Source organism: Sander lucioperca, chromosome 14 (assembly GCF_008315115.2).
Source record: "Sander lucioperca isolate FBNREF2018 chromosome 14, SLUC_FBN_1.2, whole genome shotgun sequence".
Lineage (NCBI taxonomy): Eukaryota > Metazoa > Chordata > Actinopteri > Perciformes > Percidae > Sander > Sander lucioperca.
The window spans coordinates 34467729-34482803 of NC_050186.1; the positions used below are offsets into that span (position 1 = coordinate 34467729).

A 15075-nucleotide genomic window follows, 5' to 3' on the forward strand; every position below is an offset into this window, starting at 1 on the left:
TACAACAATGTAAGTCCTAATTAAAAGTACAGTACACATATGGGTTCGGCAGTAACATGTCCCCAGCTCTCTGCATGGCTAGATACCATTAGAGCCAAGGCAAAATGTCTGTGTGTGTGTGTGTTTTGTAATGTAGGTAAACTGACCTTAAGCTTGACTCTTTTACCCACACAGTCAACAGTGGTTACATTAGTAATACATCGACTGTAGATGACAATGAGGCAGTACTGACTTTGAATAAGCACACACAAGCATTTCTTTTTCATTTCACTTTATCTGATTCAAAAACAAAACACAACCTAACACACTGACAGTATACTCATGAGGAACGCTGCCTTTGGCACGCTGCATATTACAATTTCCTGATTGTTTTTGTAAACTGGTCCTAAAAAAAAAAACCCGTCCTGGTTTAGAGTCAAGGGCAGTGAGGGGTTATATAAGTTGCACCAACAATGTTTAACTGATCAAGTGGAATTACAAGTGCATACAATAGACCCACTAGATTTGTCTTCAGTATTTAAAATCATTACGACTGCACCACCACGTTGATCAAACTGTGTCGTATTTAGAATTGTTTAAGCATTTAGTGTCAGGTGGCTTTGCTGGTTAAAAACCATTTGTTTGTTTCACTTTATATCAGATATAGTATACACCCTGTAGTTTTGGTTGTGGAAATATTAGGCATGTCCACCTCAGGCACATGCTGCTGCTTCAGGAGCACTTCTAAAGCTAAACATCCGGTCTTGTGAAAGGTTACAAGACATACCTTTGACCTAAACATTGAGCAAAATGCCCCTTTAAGCATGCTGTTTTTAGTGCACTTAAATCTTTTTTTCCTTTCTTAATCAAACTTAATTCTCAAAAAAGCTCACATGGCTTAAAGCAGCTAGAAGAAAATATAAGCTATGTTCCAAAAATATCTTTTGTCGTCAAACAAGCCGTAACAGACAGCCGCTGGGCTTTCAGTTAACCGTATAGATAAACCTTTATACAAGCACAAATTAGACTTTTGAAAGTCTGGTAATCTATACAAATCCCATGTGCAGAGCCAAACAACGTCACCCAGAGCCTTTCATTACCAGGAACACCCACACAAGTTTATTTTGACTCAATCCCCCACACACCGCTGCTACAAATACTCGCTAGAGTACTAAGTGCCATTAATCTGTCGCTGAAAACAGTCCAACAAATGCACCATTTACTCCTGAGTAGTGTTCATTAAAAAAAGTAAGTCAATTATTGAGTTTTTATTAGTATATTTGTGAGCTGTTTTCAAAGACTTGTGTCTTCAGTAAGAACCAAAGGACTTGGGGTTGAGTGACACAGACAGCTTGGGAGGTCAGAAAGTAGTGAGAGGCTGACTAATTGAGATTTGTTGACAATATGAAAAAAAAAAAAAAAAATAGAATAACTTCATTCTTATCAATTAAAGGTCATTAACTGAAAGCTACACAGGTGTGAAAGCACAACACAAAATGTAATCTGAAATACATTGTTGGATACAAATTCAATTCCTCTGCTTAGAGATGCTCTGTTGATGTGATGCATTGAAAGACAGTCAATAGTAACGTACTTTAAATGTTGCTTGACACAGTATCTCTAAAATGGATCAAAGCCATTATAACACAGAGGATCATAACCTGTTCTAACCTGGGGATAGTGGAATAGAGAATGAAAAGCAAAAGAAAAACAATCTGAGTTGGAAATATTTTGTGAAAATGCACACATTCAATAAAACAATAGCAACAATAATACCTTTTTTTCCCCAGGTATAAAAATATTTAATGCTTGCGGAGGGTAAACGGTAAAGAGCCCCATCCCTTTAAACAGCTGGCCTGAGAGACACCAGTCAAGTGTCGTGTTCTCTGGACTCCTCTCAGTTTTCAAGATCGACGGTCCGGAGCTCGTCCTCCTCGCTCATGCTGAGCGTAGCGATGGCGCCGTCGTTGAACTCGAATGAAGTCCCGCCATCGACCACCATGCAGGCGTCCCAACACCGTGAGCGGACAGACACCCTGAAGCATTGGAGGGAGGCATCATAACATTCAAAAGAAGGGTACACCTTTACAGCTTCTTTAAAGTTCAATTTCAATTTCAATTAAATTTAACGTGTCAAAACCATAACCAACACATATTATGCTTTCTGGCTTTTCCCCTTTCCTTTATAGTGTTATATATCTTTTTTTGTGCACGTTATAGGTTTACAAAGTGAAAAAGCCCAAAGTCCCCCCCAAAGAGACTTACCATCTCCAACAGAAAACACTGTTCACAAACTGCTCCAAACAGCTCTATTGTCGTGCAACCTAAAAGTCCGTGACAACTGTGCGTCATTTTGCTCACTTTGTAACACACGTTATAAGGCTGGCCTAGCTGCTAGCGTGGCATGCTCTCAAATCAAGCTAGCGGAGGCCCCAAGAGTTCAGATAGTTGCACCGCCACGTCCAGGAGACGGTGCAGAATTAAAACGTTACGTATGAAAGACTAATTTGTTAACATTTAAATTAACTTAACACTCTGAATCGTCTTGCTCCAGTCTAGCTTGTAGGCAGGGCTCAATGCTAACTTTTTTCCCTAAGAAGCACATGTGCTCCTAAGTAGAAAAATGTAGGAGCGCATAAAGAATTTTAGGGGCGCAATGAAAAGGTATCAAATAATGTGTTTTTCCTTTCATAAAAAGGAATACGAGGAGACATTTACAACAAAGGGATTTCATTTATTTTAATAGAACAAGTAGCCTAAACTAGGTTTTTGATTATTTCTTCTTCAAACTGTATTTATTTAATATTGATGTAATCATTTATACTTTAAACTGTCCATGGTTCAAGTGCCTGTGACTTACATAAGGTAACTGCTATTACTGTTGGTGCACAGTGATACATTTTTTACAACACGTTATTAACACAAAACGTAATGTAATGTTTTCTATTTTAAAATACATTGTCTACTGATCAGTACACTGAATATACAGTAGTGGTGTAACAGACCACTCCCACGGTTCAGCATCATGTGAAATGTAAAATACTGTACATGTTAATACAGTTTTACTGTCGCTGTGAAACACGCCTACATGTGATCAGAGTAAAAACGGCGAGGTAGGGCGCAGAGCACAGAGACAAACTGTGACGCAGGTACACGTCGTTGCTTCTGGTTTTAGTTGCAGCTGAAAAATCAGCGGCTACGAGGACAGAGGACAGCCGCCTAGGGCAGCGCTTCCTCTGTCTCCGCCGCTCCCCCCGTAGAAAAAGCAACGGCCTGGCCAGCGCAGAGTGGTTCACCGCGGATCATGTGTAGGCGGCTTTACCTGTACAGGGGACGGCAGAGAGACGTTGCCCCTGTAATGTGCTCTGCTACTTGTTCAGTTAACAGGGATAGCAATGCCGATAAAAGCGGTTGCAAGTGTGGTTACTTTTCAAAACGGCAAGCAGGCAACGCTCGCAGAAGGCTCGCTCCAACGCGATATAATGACGAGCCGAGAGCGGCCGCTCTGAGACACGCTGTATGTGCTCCAGTAAAGACAGAAAGACAGCCATGTAAAACTAAATGTAGAGAAGTTCATGGGAGCCACTGGTGGCCACATCTGCCAAAAACAGCAAGTATGAAAATACCCCAACGCACGTGCCCCTAAATACATTTTACAGTTCGCAGACATCTATTTTTAGTCGCAAATGCGAGTGAAAATGGTCGCACTGTAGAGCCCTGGTACGGCTTGCTTGTCAGGGCCCGCCCTACTCTGCTTCTGACTGGCTAGTAGTCCTTACCAAGTTACTGCGCATGTGCGACTCCCAACAAAGATGGAACAATGTGCAGTACGACAAAAAGAAAATTGTGTTTTTTGAAAATTTAACCATGTAAACCTCTAAATACAATTGTGAACCTGAAAATGAGCATAATATGGAGGTCTTTAAGTTTTGTTCGGACACTGAGAAACAATTCACTAACTTGCTGGCGAAGCCTCTCTGCCGACTGCTGGAGAAGACTCTGTTGACGATGGGCTCCCTGATGCTGTAGAACAAACGCCTCTCATCCGGACTGAACACCAGAGACTCGTTGTATTCATCCGTAACTGAACACACACAGATTGTCACATAAAAACAAAGTGGCAACAAATTTGCAAAAATACAAATATATATCAACTCACCCTTTTCGATGAAGTCACGATTAAGCGGGATATCAAGACCTGTTTGAGACTTCCCTGAGAAAAGACATGTTTGTCAGTGAAGTTAGGTGATGTCTTCCAAATACATATACAATCATTTTAAAATCAAAACCGGCACATGTACGGTACGTACCAATTTTTAGAACCTCCTCCACAGATTGTTCAACAAGTTTGTTGATGTTATATGACCTGACCAAGAGAGAGAAAACACTGAAGAGCAGACAAGTGGATTAAAGGGTAACTTTGTTTTTTTCTTCAACCTGGACGCTATTTTCCTACAGTATGTTTTTTGTGTCTAAGTGACTGATGGGAACAACAATCTTTGAAATCGGTCCATTATTAAGCGAGACTGCTGAAGTTGGCAGCAGCGAAACAAGCTACAATGTAACGCTATTGGGCAATTGTACATTTTCAATTTAGTGCTTGTTTGGCTGCTGACAGGCTCCGATTATTATTAAGTGTCTGACAACAACATTATGGAAAGGATCCCTACAGAGGTCGAAACTTTTTATTAAAGAGTAAGATCCTTTTTGTTTAACAAGAAACCCGAAAACCGCCAAAGACTGAAAAAGACAGACTCCATTTATATAAACAGTAATTTTATCAGCGTAAAACACTTCATTCGAAGTCGACAGAAACTAAATAAAACTATCAAACGCCGCCTAGGTTCGTCTTTCCACTGTTCCAACAATCACCACTCTGGTTTTGGTTGAAATAAACACTCAAAGTAATTCACCCATTTACATGTGGAAATATGCTGGCTCTATACACGCTTAAAGTATTGTTTATTTAAATAAACATAAAAGTCTGGGGAGTTTGGCAATGGCGATTTCTGAGCGGTTTCTGGTTTAAAACAAAAAAAGATTTGATTGTCCATAAAGTTGTCAGACACGTAGAATAACAACCTGAGCCTGTCAGTGGCAAAAACAGCACTTCTAGTGGCCAGACATTAAACGATGCGCCTTTGCCCTGTAGGCTTACATTGCAGCCTGGTTTGGGGCTGCTCAAAGATTCTTGTTCACATTAGTCACTAGATACCAATGTATAGGAAAATAGGGTCCAGGTTGAAAAAAGAAATAATTACCCTTTAATAAAGGATTTAAAACATGGGATGTCATAACACTATGTACTGTTGTGAGTACAACCTTAATTCACAGTAGATGAGGATTAAGCGTGATTGATGGTTGCGCGGAGGCTCCACGCAGAGCTTTCGCCGTAGCCCACGTAAGTGGCCTGACATTTATACTTGTGCGCTGGTGTGTGTGTCGAGCCGGCATGTGTCTGTGTGTGTGGGGGGGGGTGGGGTGGGGGGGGTTGAAAGTTGAAAGTCAAGTATAGTGGAATTTACCAGGCTTTGGATCCTGTTCCTGTACAAATGCTGAGTCCTGAACTCTTCTGCTTTTCCCACGGGCCGTCATCCACAGAGATCTCATAGTAGGAAGCCCTATGTAGCAAGAGGTTAACATGGGGTTTAAAGGAGTTCAACTTCATCCTGTGGTAGACAGAGTTATGTGCATCACTTAGGATGACGGAGGTACCTGGAGGACAGAGATTCTCCGATGAAGATTTCATTCAGGCTTCTGATCGGGAGGAGTCTAGGTTTGGAGACGCTGTCGTGTAGTGTTCCTGTCCCTGAGAAATGCCACTGAATTAGTAGAAGAACAGCGAGAGAATAAAAACATCAACTTACAGAAACATTACTGTTCAAACGTGTGGAATCTCCTCCCACAAAAGCTTGATTGTAAACAGTGTGAGGTTTCAATATGCACACTCATTAAAGTTAATTTGACTGGCAAAACGGTTAAAAGTCCTTCTTACATTACACACTAATAAAAGTCATAATTTTTAAGAAGTAAAAAGTTTTGGATCAATTTTTACTTCTTCCAACCATATGTTAAATTAAGAGTCAATGTAGGTTTACATATTGCAATAATATCATAATCCTACAATGAATCATTGTGAAAGCCAAACTTTATGGATGTTCTGTTATTACTTTGGCCAGGTCATCATCATTAAAAACTTTGCATTGTTTAGCTTTTCATATAGCTAGACGTCTAAACTCTGGGACAAGGCCGTTATGTTTAAATACCTGCCATGCTGATTCCAAACAGACAGCTTTGTCAAGGCAGTTTGGGCTTCAGATCGCTTTTACACGGTGGCCATGGTTAATGACAAATCATGTTCCGCTATGAACGTGCACACACATTGTTTGTATCACAAACACGGTCGGTCAGTGAAGGCGCAGTCGCAGTGGTAGCGGTCGTTGCCGGTAACGTACTCGTATGACAGAGTGCACGGACCGAAGCTTTGTGACTAGCATCTAATGACTAGCAAGCACTTTCTTACCGCTGCTGCCGTACAGTATCTTCCTTAAACAGCTGCAGAAGCAAGCACCCGGCTCCCTCAAAAATGAGGCACCAAGTGCTAAACAGCTTCCTTTCTCCACCCGTTTCCTCTTGTCCTCTATTCATGCCCAGCGCCATTTGTTTTTAAATCCTTTCTCAACTAAAGCTGTATCTACATGCTCCAAGTTTGATGAAACGTTGCCTCCATTTTCCAAAACAAATCCCATGTGGACTTTTTAAAATGTATTTATTTTTCTAAAATAGTTATACGCCAGAAATTGGGCACCAGGCCCGAGTACTTTAAGCCCTGCGTTAGTTAGAGCTGGAACAGGTTCCTGTTTCAGTCTCAAGTGTACAATAATGCAGCCTATAACACGCTGGAATTAATAGGCAACATGTTTAGCAAAGCTCAACTTCACATATGCCGATGGACTGGCATATCACAGTTTAAACATCTTCAATCTAGCCACTGAGTAGACTGCTATGCCCTGCTACGCTCTATGGTGTTCTGCTACATCCTGTAACGCCCTGCAGTGCCCTGCTATGACATGAACTACTACAACTACTATTTCTAGTCACTGTTACATTATCTTTATTGTGACTATTATTGCCACTGTTCATCACACCCCCAACCGGCTCCGTCAGACACCGCCTACCAAGAGCCTGGGTCTATCCGAGGTTTCTTCCTAAAAGGGAGTTTTTCCTCGCCACTGTCGCACTAAACGCTTGCTCTTGAGGGATTTACTAGAATTGTTGGGTCCTTGCATGTTAAAGAGTGTGGTCTAGACCTACTCTATCTGTAAAGTGTCTTGAGATAACTCTTGTTATGATTTGATACTATAAATAAAATTTAATTGAAAACAAATGCAAAATGCAAGTTCCAACAATCTTCTCCCCTGTCATGCAACCCTATGGGGACATTGACTATATGGAAGTTTGAATTATTTCATTCTTCTTCCATTGGAGCCCAAACTATTTTAAATGCAAATAATACAGCAGGTATCTGCATTATACAGTGTTTATCTCTGTTAAAATAGTTATTACTTTAGGAAAGAAGAAAAACATCAATATAAGAGCTGATTCCAAACGTCTGAACAGTAGTGTACATATTGACGAAGTTCCTAATTGGAGGTCAATATCAGCCCATCATTGCCAATCTAACTCCAAGTCACACAGTCAGACAGGAACACATGATGGGTGCTGGAGACGTACTCTGCTGACGGCCCAAGGTGGTGATGCGGTGAGCTTGGCTGTGCTGCTCCAGGCTCAGCTGCTGCTCATGCAGGTCCACAGGGGTGGGATTGATTCCTGTGCCCTCTAAGTGCAGACGGATCCTCTGACGCCACAGCCACCTGAACACACCACAGGAGAGGTGAGGGGACAACGTCTGCTGTACAAAGCACCATCTGGCTAAAACTAAACCAGTGGGTCATCTTTTAAATATTGTACAGTTACATTCGGAAGATTATAGTGAATGCAGTGAGAACAGCTTGATAAGTTATTAAATTAAAAAAAAACATCAACAGTCAAGTTAAACATATTGGAACATCTGAATGCACTTTTATTGCACCAAAGAGGCTGTATCGCCGTGTTTCCACTGCACGGTACTGCTCGACTCGACTTTCACTGCGGATATGACCCCCTCAACTGATCTCAACTCATCCGTCAGCGAAGACGGATGAAACTGCTGTGGCATCATCTTTAATTCACTCGCTGAATCCTTTCCCTTTTATCGTCAACCAAAGAGGCACATCTGTACTTCTTCAATTGCAAACCGTAACTTTGCAGGCTAAATTTATATCTTTATTTTTTTAAATCGTGGTCTAGGGAATAAAAATATTGAGGGCACTATTTAAAAACCCCGGGGTTGTGCAGGAAGTTCGGTGTCGCGCTAGTGACGATTCTCTCTGACCAATCAGTGTTTAACGTAATCTTTTAGTATCAGCTCAGCTCGCTTGGAACCTCAGGGTGGTATCACAAAAAAAGTACACGGTATTATCCACAACTTTTGCTAATGGAAAAACAAATAGAAGCAAGTTTAGTAGAGTCTAGTCGAGCCGTACCATGCTAGACTTGGGCCGACATAAAAATGGTCAAACCTCTCGACACCCAAAAACAATCTGCTGTCAAGACCATAGACTGTAAAAACAGTGGACGTAGCAGCAGTGACGTCATGCATTGGTTTGTGGACTGCCGTTTTGAAGACTCAAGTTTGGCTCGCCATCTTGGTTTTTTGAAACCGGACTTGAGGATTATTGGATTAGAGGGTGGAGCTGGGGAGGCTGACACGGGGAAGCCAGTGTTGTTTATGGTTGCAATGGCGCAGTCCAATAAGCAATCCTAAGCCTGTGTCCTGATTGACAGGTTGGCGTGTTGCCATGCCCTAAAACATCTCCTGCTTATCATCTATTTTAAAATAAATTATCTAAACAGATATTGATCTGAAAATCACCAACTCTATGTAAATTCTGTATTGCACTTCAATTAAAAAAATCCTGAGCAGCAGGTTTAGAATAAATCTCAGATAAAGTGACCTGTAATAGCAGTTAAGCGATTTTTAAGGGACACAATAACTGGATTTAAGCTATCCCACAGAGTCTCAAGACACAGCAGTGGGGTTTTAGAATTCACGTGACTTTTTCCAGACAACGCAGGTTTAAACTTCTCTTGAACTCTAAGCTAATAACAGAGCAACAGCCCCAAGTTGTTTACCAATGTACAGACAACAGCAGTGAGACATTTTGGGGAGCATGACACTGTGACCATAAATATTAATTCTGGGATGGAACCACAGGGTGGCCATCTTACCTGGGTGAAGTATTAGAATTGCTGCAATTGGACCCTATGGTGAAAGAGGCTAATGTTGTCTTTATAATCCTTGTATTTCTCTACCAATACATCAATACTGTTTTGCATTCAAAGTAGTGAGCATAAGACAACTTTGCCTGTCTAGAATGAACCAAAAAAATTAAGATTTTGGTAGAATTTGGATTATTATAGCTCCAATAGAAGAAACATTGCATTCAATAACAAAGATGATCTCATAAATGTGCATTTATATTGCAAATAATTTTATTTTTTCAATTTTGCCTGAATTTAATATGTAATTACTGTCTTTTATATTCTGAATGGTTAATAAACTACATTAAGCAATATCTTTAATGTAGAAATCCTAAATAGATTCAGCTTATTGCCTATAGGCTGGTACTGTAAATAAATCTAACACGTTAATAATAACATTGTTATAACGTTAATTAAACATTACCTTGAAACTAAGTTAGCTAACAAATCAATGCTGTTGAGTGCTAGCAGTTACGTTGACTTAAGTTAGAACTCAGCTGGTCCGTTTGTAGCCAACAGTCAAGCTACGTAGTTCACTGACCTTTCTGTAGTTTTAGTTGAAGTGCTCATATTATGCTCATGTTCAAGTTCATATTTGTATTTAGAGGTTATATCAGAATAGGTTTGCATGGTTTAATTATCAAATTACACTATATTTTTGTTGTACTACACATTGCTGCAGCTCCTCTTTTCACCCTGTGTGTTGAGCTCTTTGCTGGGAGTCGCACATGCGCAGTAGCTAGGTAAGGACTACTAGCCAGTCAGAAGCAGAGTATGAGGGTGTGCCACGCTAGCAGCTAGGCGAGCATTATAACGTTTGTTACAAAGTGACGCACGTTCGTCACGGAGGTAAAGGCTGGACTACAATAGAGCTGTTTGGAGCAGTTTGTGAACAGTGTTTTCTGTTGGAGATGGTAAGTCCCTTTGGGGTGGACTTTGGGCTTTTTCACTTTGTAAACCTATTACATGCGCAAAAAAGATATATAACACAATAAAGGAAAGGGAAAAAGCCAAAAAGCATAATATGAGCACTTTAACCTACGTATATGTGAAAAATAAACATCTCATCTACTCTATACTGACGTGTGGAAAGTGATGCCAGCCTCCCTAGTCACTTTGGTCTTTTTGGTGAAGCAACAGGTGCTGCACAGCTGATATTATAGTTTCTGCCCATAGACGACAGTACCCAGGTTAAGATGACGGACAGTTATCCCATTAGTTATGACATCATGTCACATGTACTGTTTTATATCTATGTCTGTGACATTACTATTATATATATATATATATATATATATATATTTTTTTTTTTTTTTGGTAGTTGCTTACAAAGTAACTCACTTGTAGGTTGTCACTATTATGAGATGGAAAAAGATGATTAAAGTTAAGTGACAGAGCACCCACAGGAGAACAGGGCAGCATGTTCACTAGAAGAAAGTCACAGTACAACAGCGCTTGGATTATTTGTGGGGAAATACGCACCTGAACTCACCACGACAGAGTTTCTCCAGTGCCTCTGGGAAGACATGAGTGTACCGCACAGGCAGGCACAGATGACCTTCTGACCTATAGTTAAAATAGAGAAATGTAACGGACGCAGCTAAATGTAGGACTGTTAAATAGTAACAATGTAAAGTAATGACATAATGATGTGTTAGGCTTACTCTCAAGTGCTTATAGACAAACTTCCTAAAGAGTTTCCCCCACTTCTAAAGAGTCTGATTGTTCTTTACACATAACAATCCAAGCCCTTCCCGAAAAGTGCTGTTCAGTGTTTTACCTCTCAGGGTCTGTATTAACTCCAACAACTGGTTTGTCCTTGCTTAAAACCTTACTGGCAACAAGTAGCATTGTCCCATCACCTAACAAAACAAACTGCAGTTAGAGAACTTGTATTGTGTATGTGCATGTGTTGTCTGAAGCCTTTGTTCATGTGACTTTTTGCCCTCACGGTTGAATAAGTTAAAGTACTGCCCATTGTGTACATAATGCCTGGGCACAAAAGTTGGTGTTCAAGGAAGATTATTTCATACAGTGTTCATTTATTAAACAAATAGTATAGATACTACTGTTAAATATAGTATATTTAATATACTGAAACTGCAAAAGCCAACATTTACCGTTTTTGACTTTCCTGGACCTAATGACATGTACTGCCTATATACTGTGTATGTAATGAATCAATGTCACTGGCAGAGTAGGGCTAAAGAACAAAAGAAATTCCTACCTCCAGCAGAGATAATGGCATCTGCCCATCGAACTACTTCTTCATCATATTCTCCTCTCTTCACAACTTGTACCTCAATGCCTTCTCCCCTGCAAACACACACAATTATAAAACATTCCTTTACGTCTCAAAAAGCAACACTTTCCTGTGTGCTTCTTGGGAATGTGGCTGTGATAATCTTCCTGTGACAGGCCACATCTTACCGCAGGCTCTTCACAATGTGTTCCACATTGTTAGTGTGGATGTTGTGTCTTTCCAGCAGGCCGCTGTAGCTGGAGCCCTTCATAGCAAGCTGCAAAACAGACAACACATGTAACAGCAAAGTGCTTGTTTTGCGTTGGAGGTCACAAGCATGCCTGAAAGTGAAAGACACTCTTACCAGCTGTTTAAAGTCCTCCTCAGAGAGCCCTGCATAGCGATACCGCTGCAGTTCAAACTCATATCGCGTAGTCTTTGTAACAACTGCTACTTTTTCCGGTTTGAATCCAGCTTTTTGCTGCGATGAGACGCATATCGAAGTGTGAACGGGGCGAAGGGAGTTTCCACACAGCAGGCTGACAGCTCGATTCCCAAGGCACACAAACTTTACCACCGAGCGGCGAGTCATTCTTATAAGTGAACACACAACCATGAACTCAATGACACGTCCAAATAGACGCGTTGAATAACGGCTCTGCTGTTAGGTAGCTGACATACTGGGTCATATGTCATTCCTCTGGTCAGATTAAGTTATTATTGTCCAGTCACAGAAGTCGGGGAGGTAAAAGAAGTCATACACACCCAGCTGCAAAGGAAGGTGACCGGTTCTAACGTTACCTAGCGAGCTGTTGGGGACCCGTTCATAACTTCAAGATATTAGTTTCCAAGTGGAGACTAATCCTCAGCCAAGTCAAAAAAACAGCAATAACAACAGTCAGCTCGCCATTAACTAAAGTTAGTAACCCTTCTAACCGTATTTAGTACGGTTCAAAGATAGCGTTACGTTAACGTTCCCAGCTGAGCTTACAAAGCTAAATGTCGCAGTTTGCTTACAAGACGTGAGCGAGTGGTCCTATTACAGTTCCGACTGGGTTTACTCTTACCACACACCACGCTTGAGCTTTGCCACACTTCTCATGTCCAAAATATGTTTAAACACGTAACCAGGTAAGAATAATAAACGACAACACTAGGAACACTGGCCACACTTCACGTATCATGCAACTTGGCACGTACCCTAGTTGTACGTCATATGGTTGTACGTACGCTACGTCATGACCAGTTTTCAGGTTTACTTGCGGTTGGCAAACAACTAATTGGTGCATTACCGCCACCAACTGGTACGGAGTGTGAATCAGAATGTCTAATATTTACAATTCTACTGCCAACAATATTGCAAGCATTTTTATTCTGTGTAAACTGATAATTCATCACCAAGCTTTGGTTATACCTGTAATTTTGCACTTGTGTTTGATTGCTTTCCTGCTATAGAGTTTGGTTGATATTAGTAAAAGGCATAACGTTTGGAATTCTTGTGGTAAGCACTAAATTACAAACAATATAATTTGCAGAAAAGCCATGTAGATGCTAAATACACCACAAAACCAACCAACCGTATAACTTTTATGATACCTTAATGACGAGTCCAAATGGTTCCACTTTATTTGAGGTCAAGGGAATTATTCATGACACCATTATAAAAGCATTTGACAGTGTAATCAAACTTCATGACATCTTTATGACAAGTCCAAATTATTTCAGTTCACTTGAGGTCAAGGAAAGATATTCATGACACAATTATTATAGTCTCATGACAGTCAATGTAAAAACCAACCACTTACGATAGTTTAATGTAATGTTAACACACAAGGCTAAATAGTTTAAGTTTGAGGAGTAGGCCTGCTATGACATATTTATGACAAGTTATGTTATCTAGGTTAACGTCAAGTTGTCATAACACTGACATTGTTGTCTTGGTTAATGTCAAGTTGTCATAACACTGACATTGTTGTCTTGGTTAATGTCAAGTTGTCATAACACTGACATTATTGTCTTGGTTAATGTCAAGTTGTCATAACACAGACATTGTTGTCTTGGTTAATGTCAAGTTGTCATAACACAGACATTGTTGTCTTGGTTAATGTCAAGTTGTCATAACACTGACATTATTGTCTTGGTTAATGTCAAGTTGTCATAACACTGACATTATTGTCTTGGTTAATGTCAAGTTGTCATAACACAAACATCTCATACAATGCTAACTTAGCATTAAATATGTCATCATTTACCAAATGACACTTAATGACAACAGTCACAAACATTCATAAAGACACTCATAGTGTCATGTCATGGTTATGATAGTGTCATGTAAGTCTTAAGCACATCCGTTCAAAGTGTTATCGATAATTCTTAGTGGTTTTGTCACTGTGAGCAACCCGTTTATAATTACACATAAAATATGGATAGGTGCAGCTGTAAATACAATTTTGAATGCAGAACTTGAGCGTTTGACAGTAGCTCTATCTGTACTTAAGGGATTAAAATACTTCCAACGCATGGTCACATGTTCTGTATCTCAAATAGAGCATATTTCTGTCTTGGATCTATGGAGATATGACCAGGGGCGTCGGACTGGGGGGAAAAAGGGGACTGAGTACCCAGGGCCCTCATGTGAGGAGGGCCCAAAAAGATGCTAGAATGAATAGCTGTGGATGCGGGGAGGGGCCCATAGAAAATGCCTTTCTACAGGGCCCAGAATTTTGTGCTACGCCCGTGGATATGACGTCCAACTTGGGGTTTGATAATAAATCCTGCCAATTAACAGACCGCTTATCTTCAATCCATTTTGAGGTATAAATAGGCAGACTGAAAGCTGAACTCACGGGTCTAAAAATAAACTAAAATTCACTGTTTTTTTTAAGGACTGACAAGTATTTCTGGAATTGTTTGGGTCACTAATACACATTTACAGAAATGTTTCATTTATTAGTGTGAAAGTGAGTAGGGAATAGTGTTTGTAAAAGGCTATGTGACCTGATTTTAGGGGTACTCGTCACTAATTATATTCAACTTCACCAGGGAATATGTTTCCATACAGTGAGGTCACTTATTACTGCACAAGCTCTACTTTTTTCAGCTAATTGTGGTGTGTCATTTACTCTGCGGAATTACCTCGAACTATAACACGTCCCGAGTGAGATGATGTGTATCAATTAAACCTGGTTATTGTTTTATACCAGAAACAATTCCTTATGTGTCTGTATAATGTACAGACTCCATTAAAGCAAAAAAAAGAGTTTTGTGTGTCAAAACACAATGGACAGGAAGGAGGACGAGATAAGAGAAAGTAAAGTGAGGATGAGAGAAGAAGTCAGAAGGACATCTAGCTTTAGATGGATCATTCCATAACAATTCTATGATGATTTTAATAACAACCCTCAACAAAGTTGTTCATACATCTGGGCTTTACTTGAAACTGTGTCACAGGGCTAACAGTGTTATTATGGGAGGACCATTTTCTTATTTGT

At 40.2% G+C, this 15075-nt stretch overlaps 1 protein-coding gene across 2 annotated transcripts; it reads right to left on the reverse strand.

Moving 5' to 3' along the window:
• Positions 1-263: 263 nt before the first annotated feature.
• On the reverse strand, positions 264-12789 carry nadk2 (NAD kinase 2, mitochondrial). 2 transcript variants are annotated; one of them, XM_031287291.2, is made up of 12 exons: positions 11949-12789; positions 11773-11861; positions 11570-11658; positions 11123-11204; positions 10825-10908; positions 7714-7853; positions 5695-5788; positions 5505-5600; positions 4290-4366; positions 4139-4192; positions 3940-4063; positions 264-2015 (listed from the first exon to the last, which is right to left on the reverse strand). In XM_031287291.2, exons 1-12 carry the CDS (start codon positions 12198-12200, stop codon positions 1877-1879), a joined length of 1320 nt encoding a protein of 439 aa, XP_031143151.1. In that variant the 5' UTR covers positions 12201-12789; the 3' UTR covers positions 264-1876. The 2 variants fall into 2 exon arrangements, with proteins under 2 accessions (XP_031143151.1, XP_031143152.1); XM_031287292.2 differs by having other exon boundaries at positions 4290-4345; positions 11949-12788.
• Between the last annotated feature and the right edge of the window lie 2286 nt (positions 12790-15075).

Excerpts from the sequence above, each read along its gene's own strand:
- nadk2 (XM_031287291.2), bottom strand. The coding sequence starts at position 12,200 with ATGGTTGTGTGTTCACTTATAAGAATGACTCGCCGCTCGGTGGTAAAG. Across the intron at positions 11,659-11,772 it reads CACATTGTGAAGAGCCTGCG|GGGAGAAGGCATTGAGGTAC; the intron begins GTAAGATGTGGC and ends GTGTGTTTGCAG. Across the intron at positions 5,601-5,694 it reads GGAGAATCTCTGTCCTCCAG|GGCTTCCTACTATGAGATCT; the intron begins GTACCTCCGTCA and ends CTTGCTACATAG.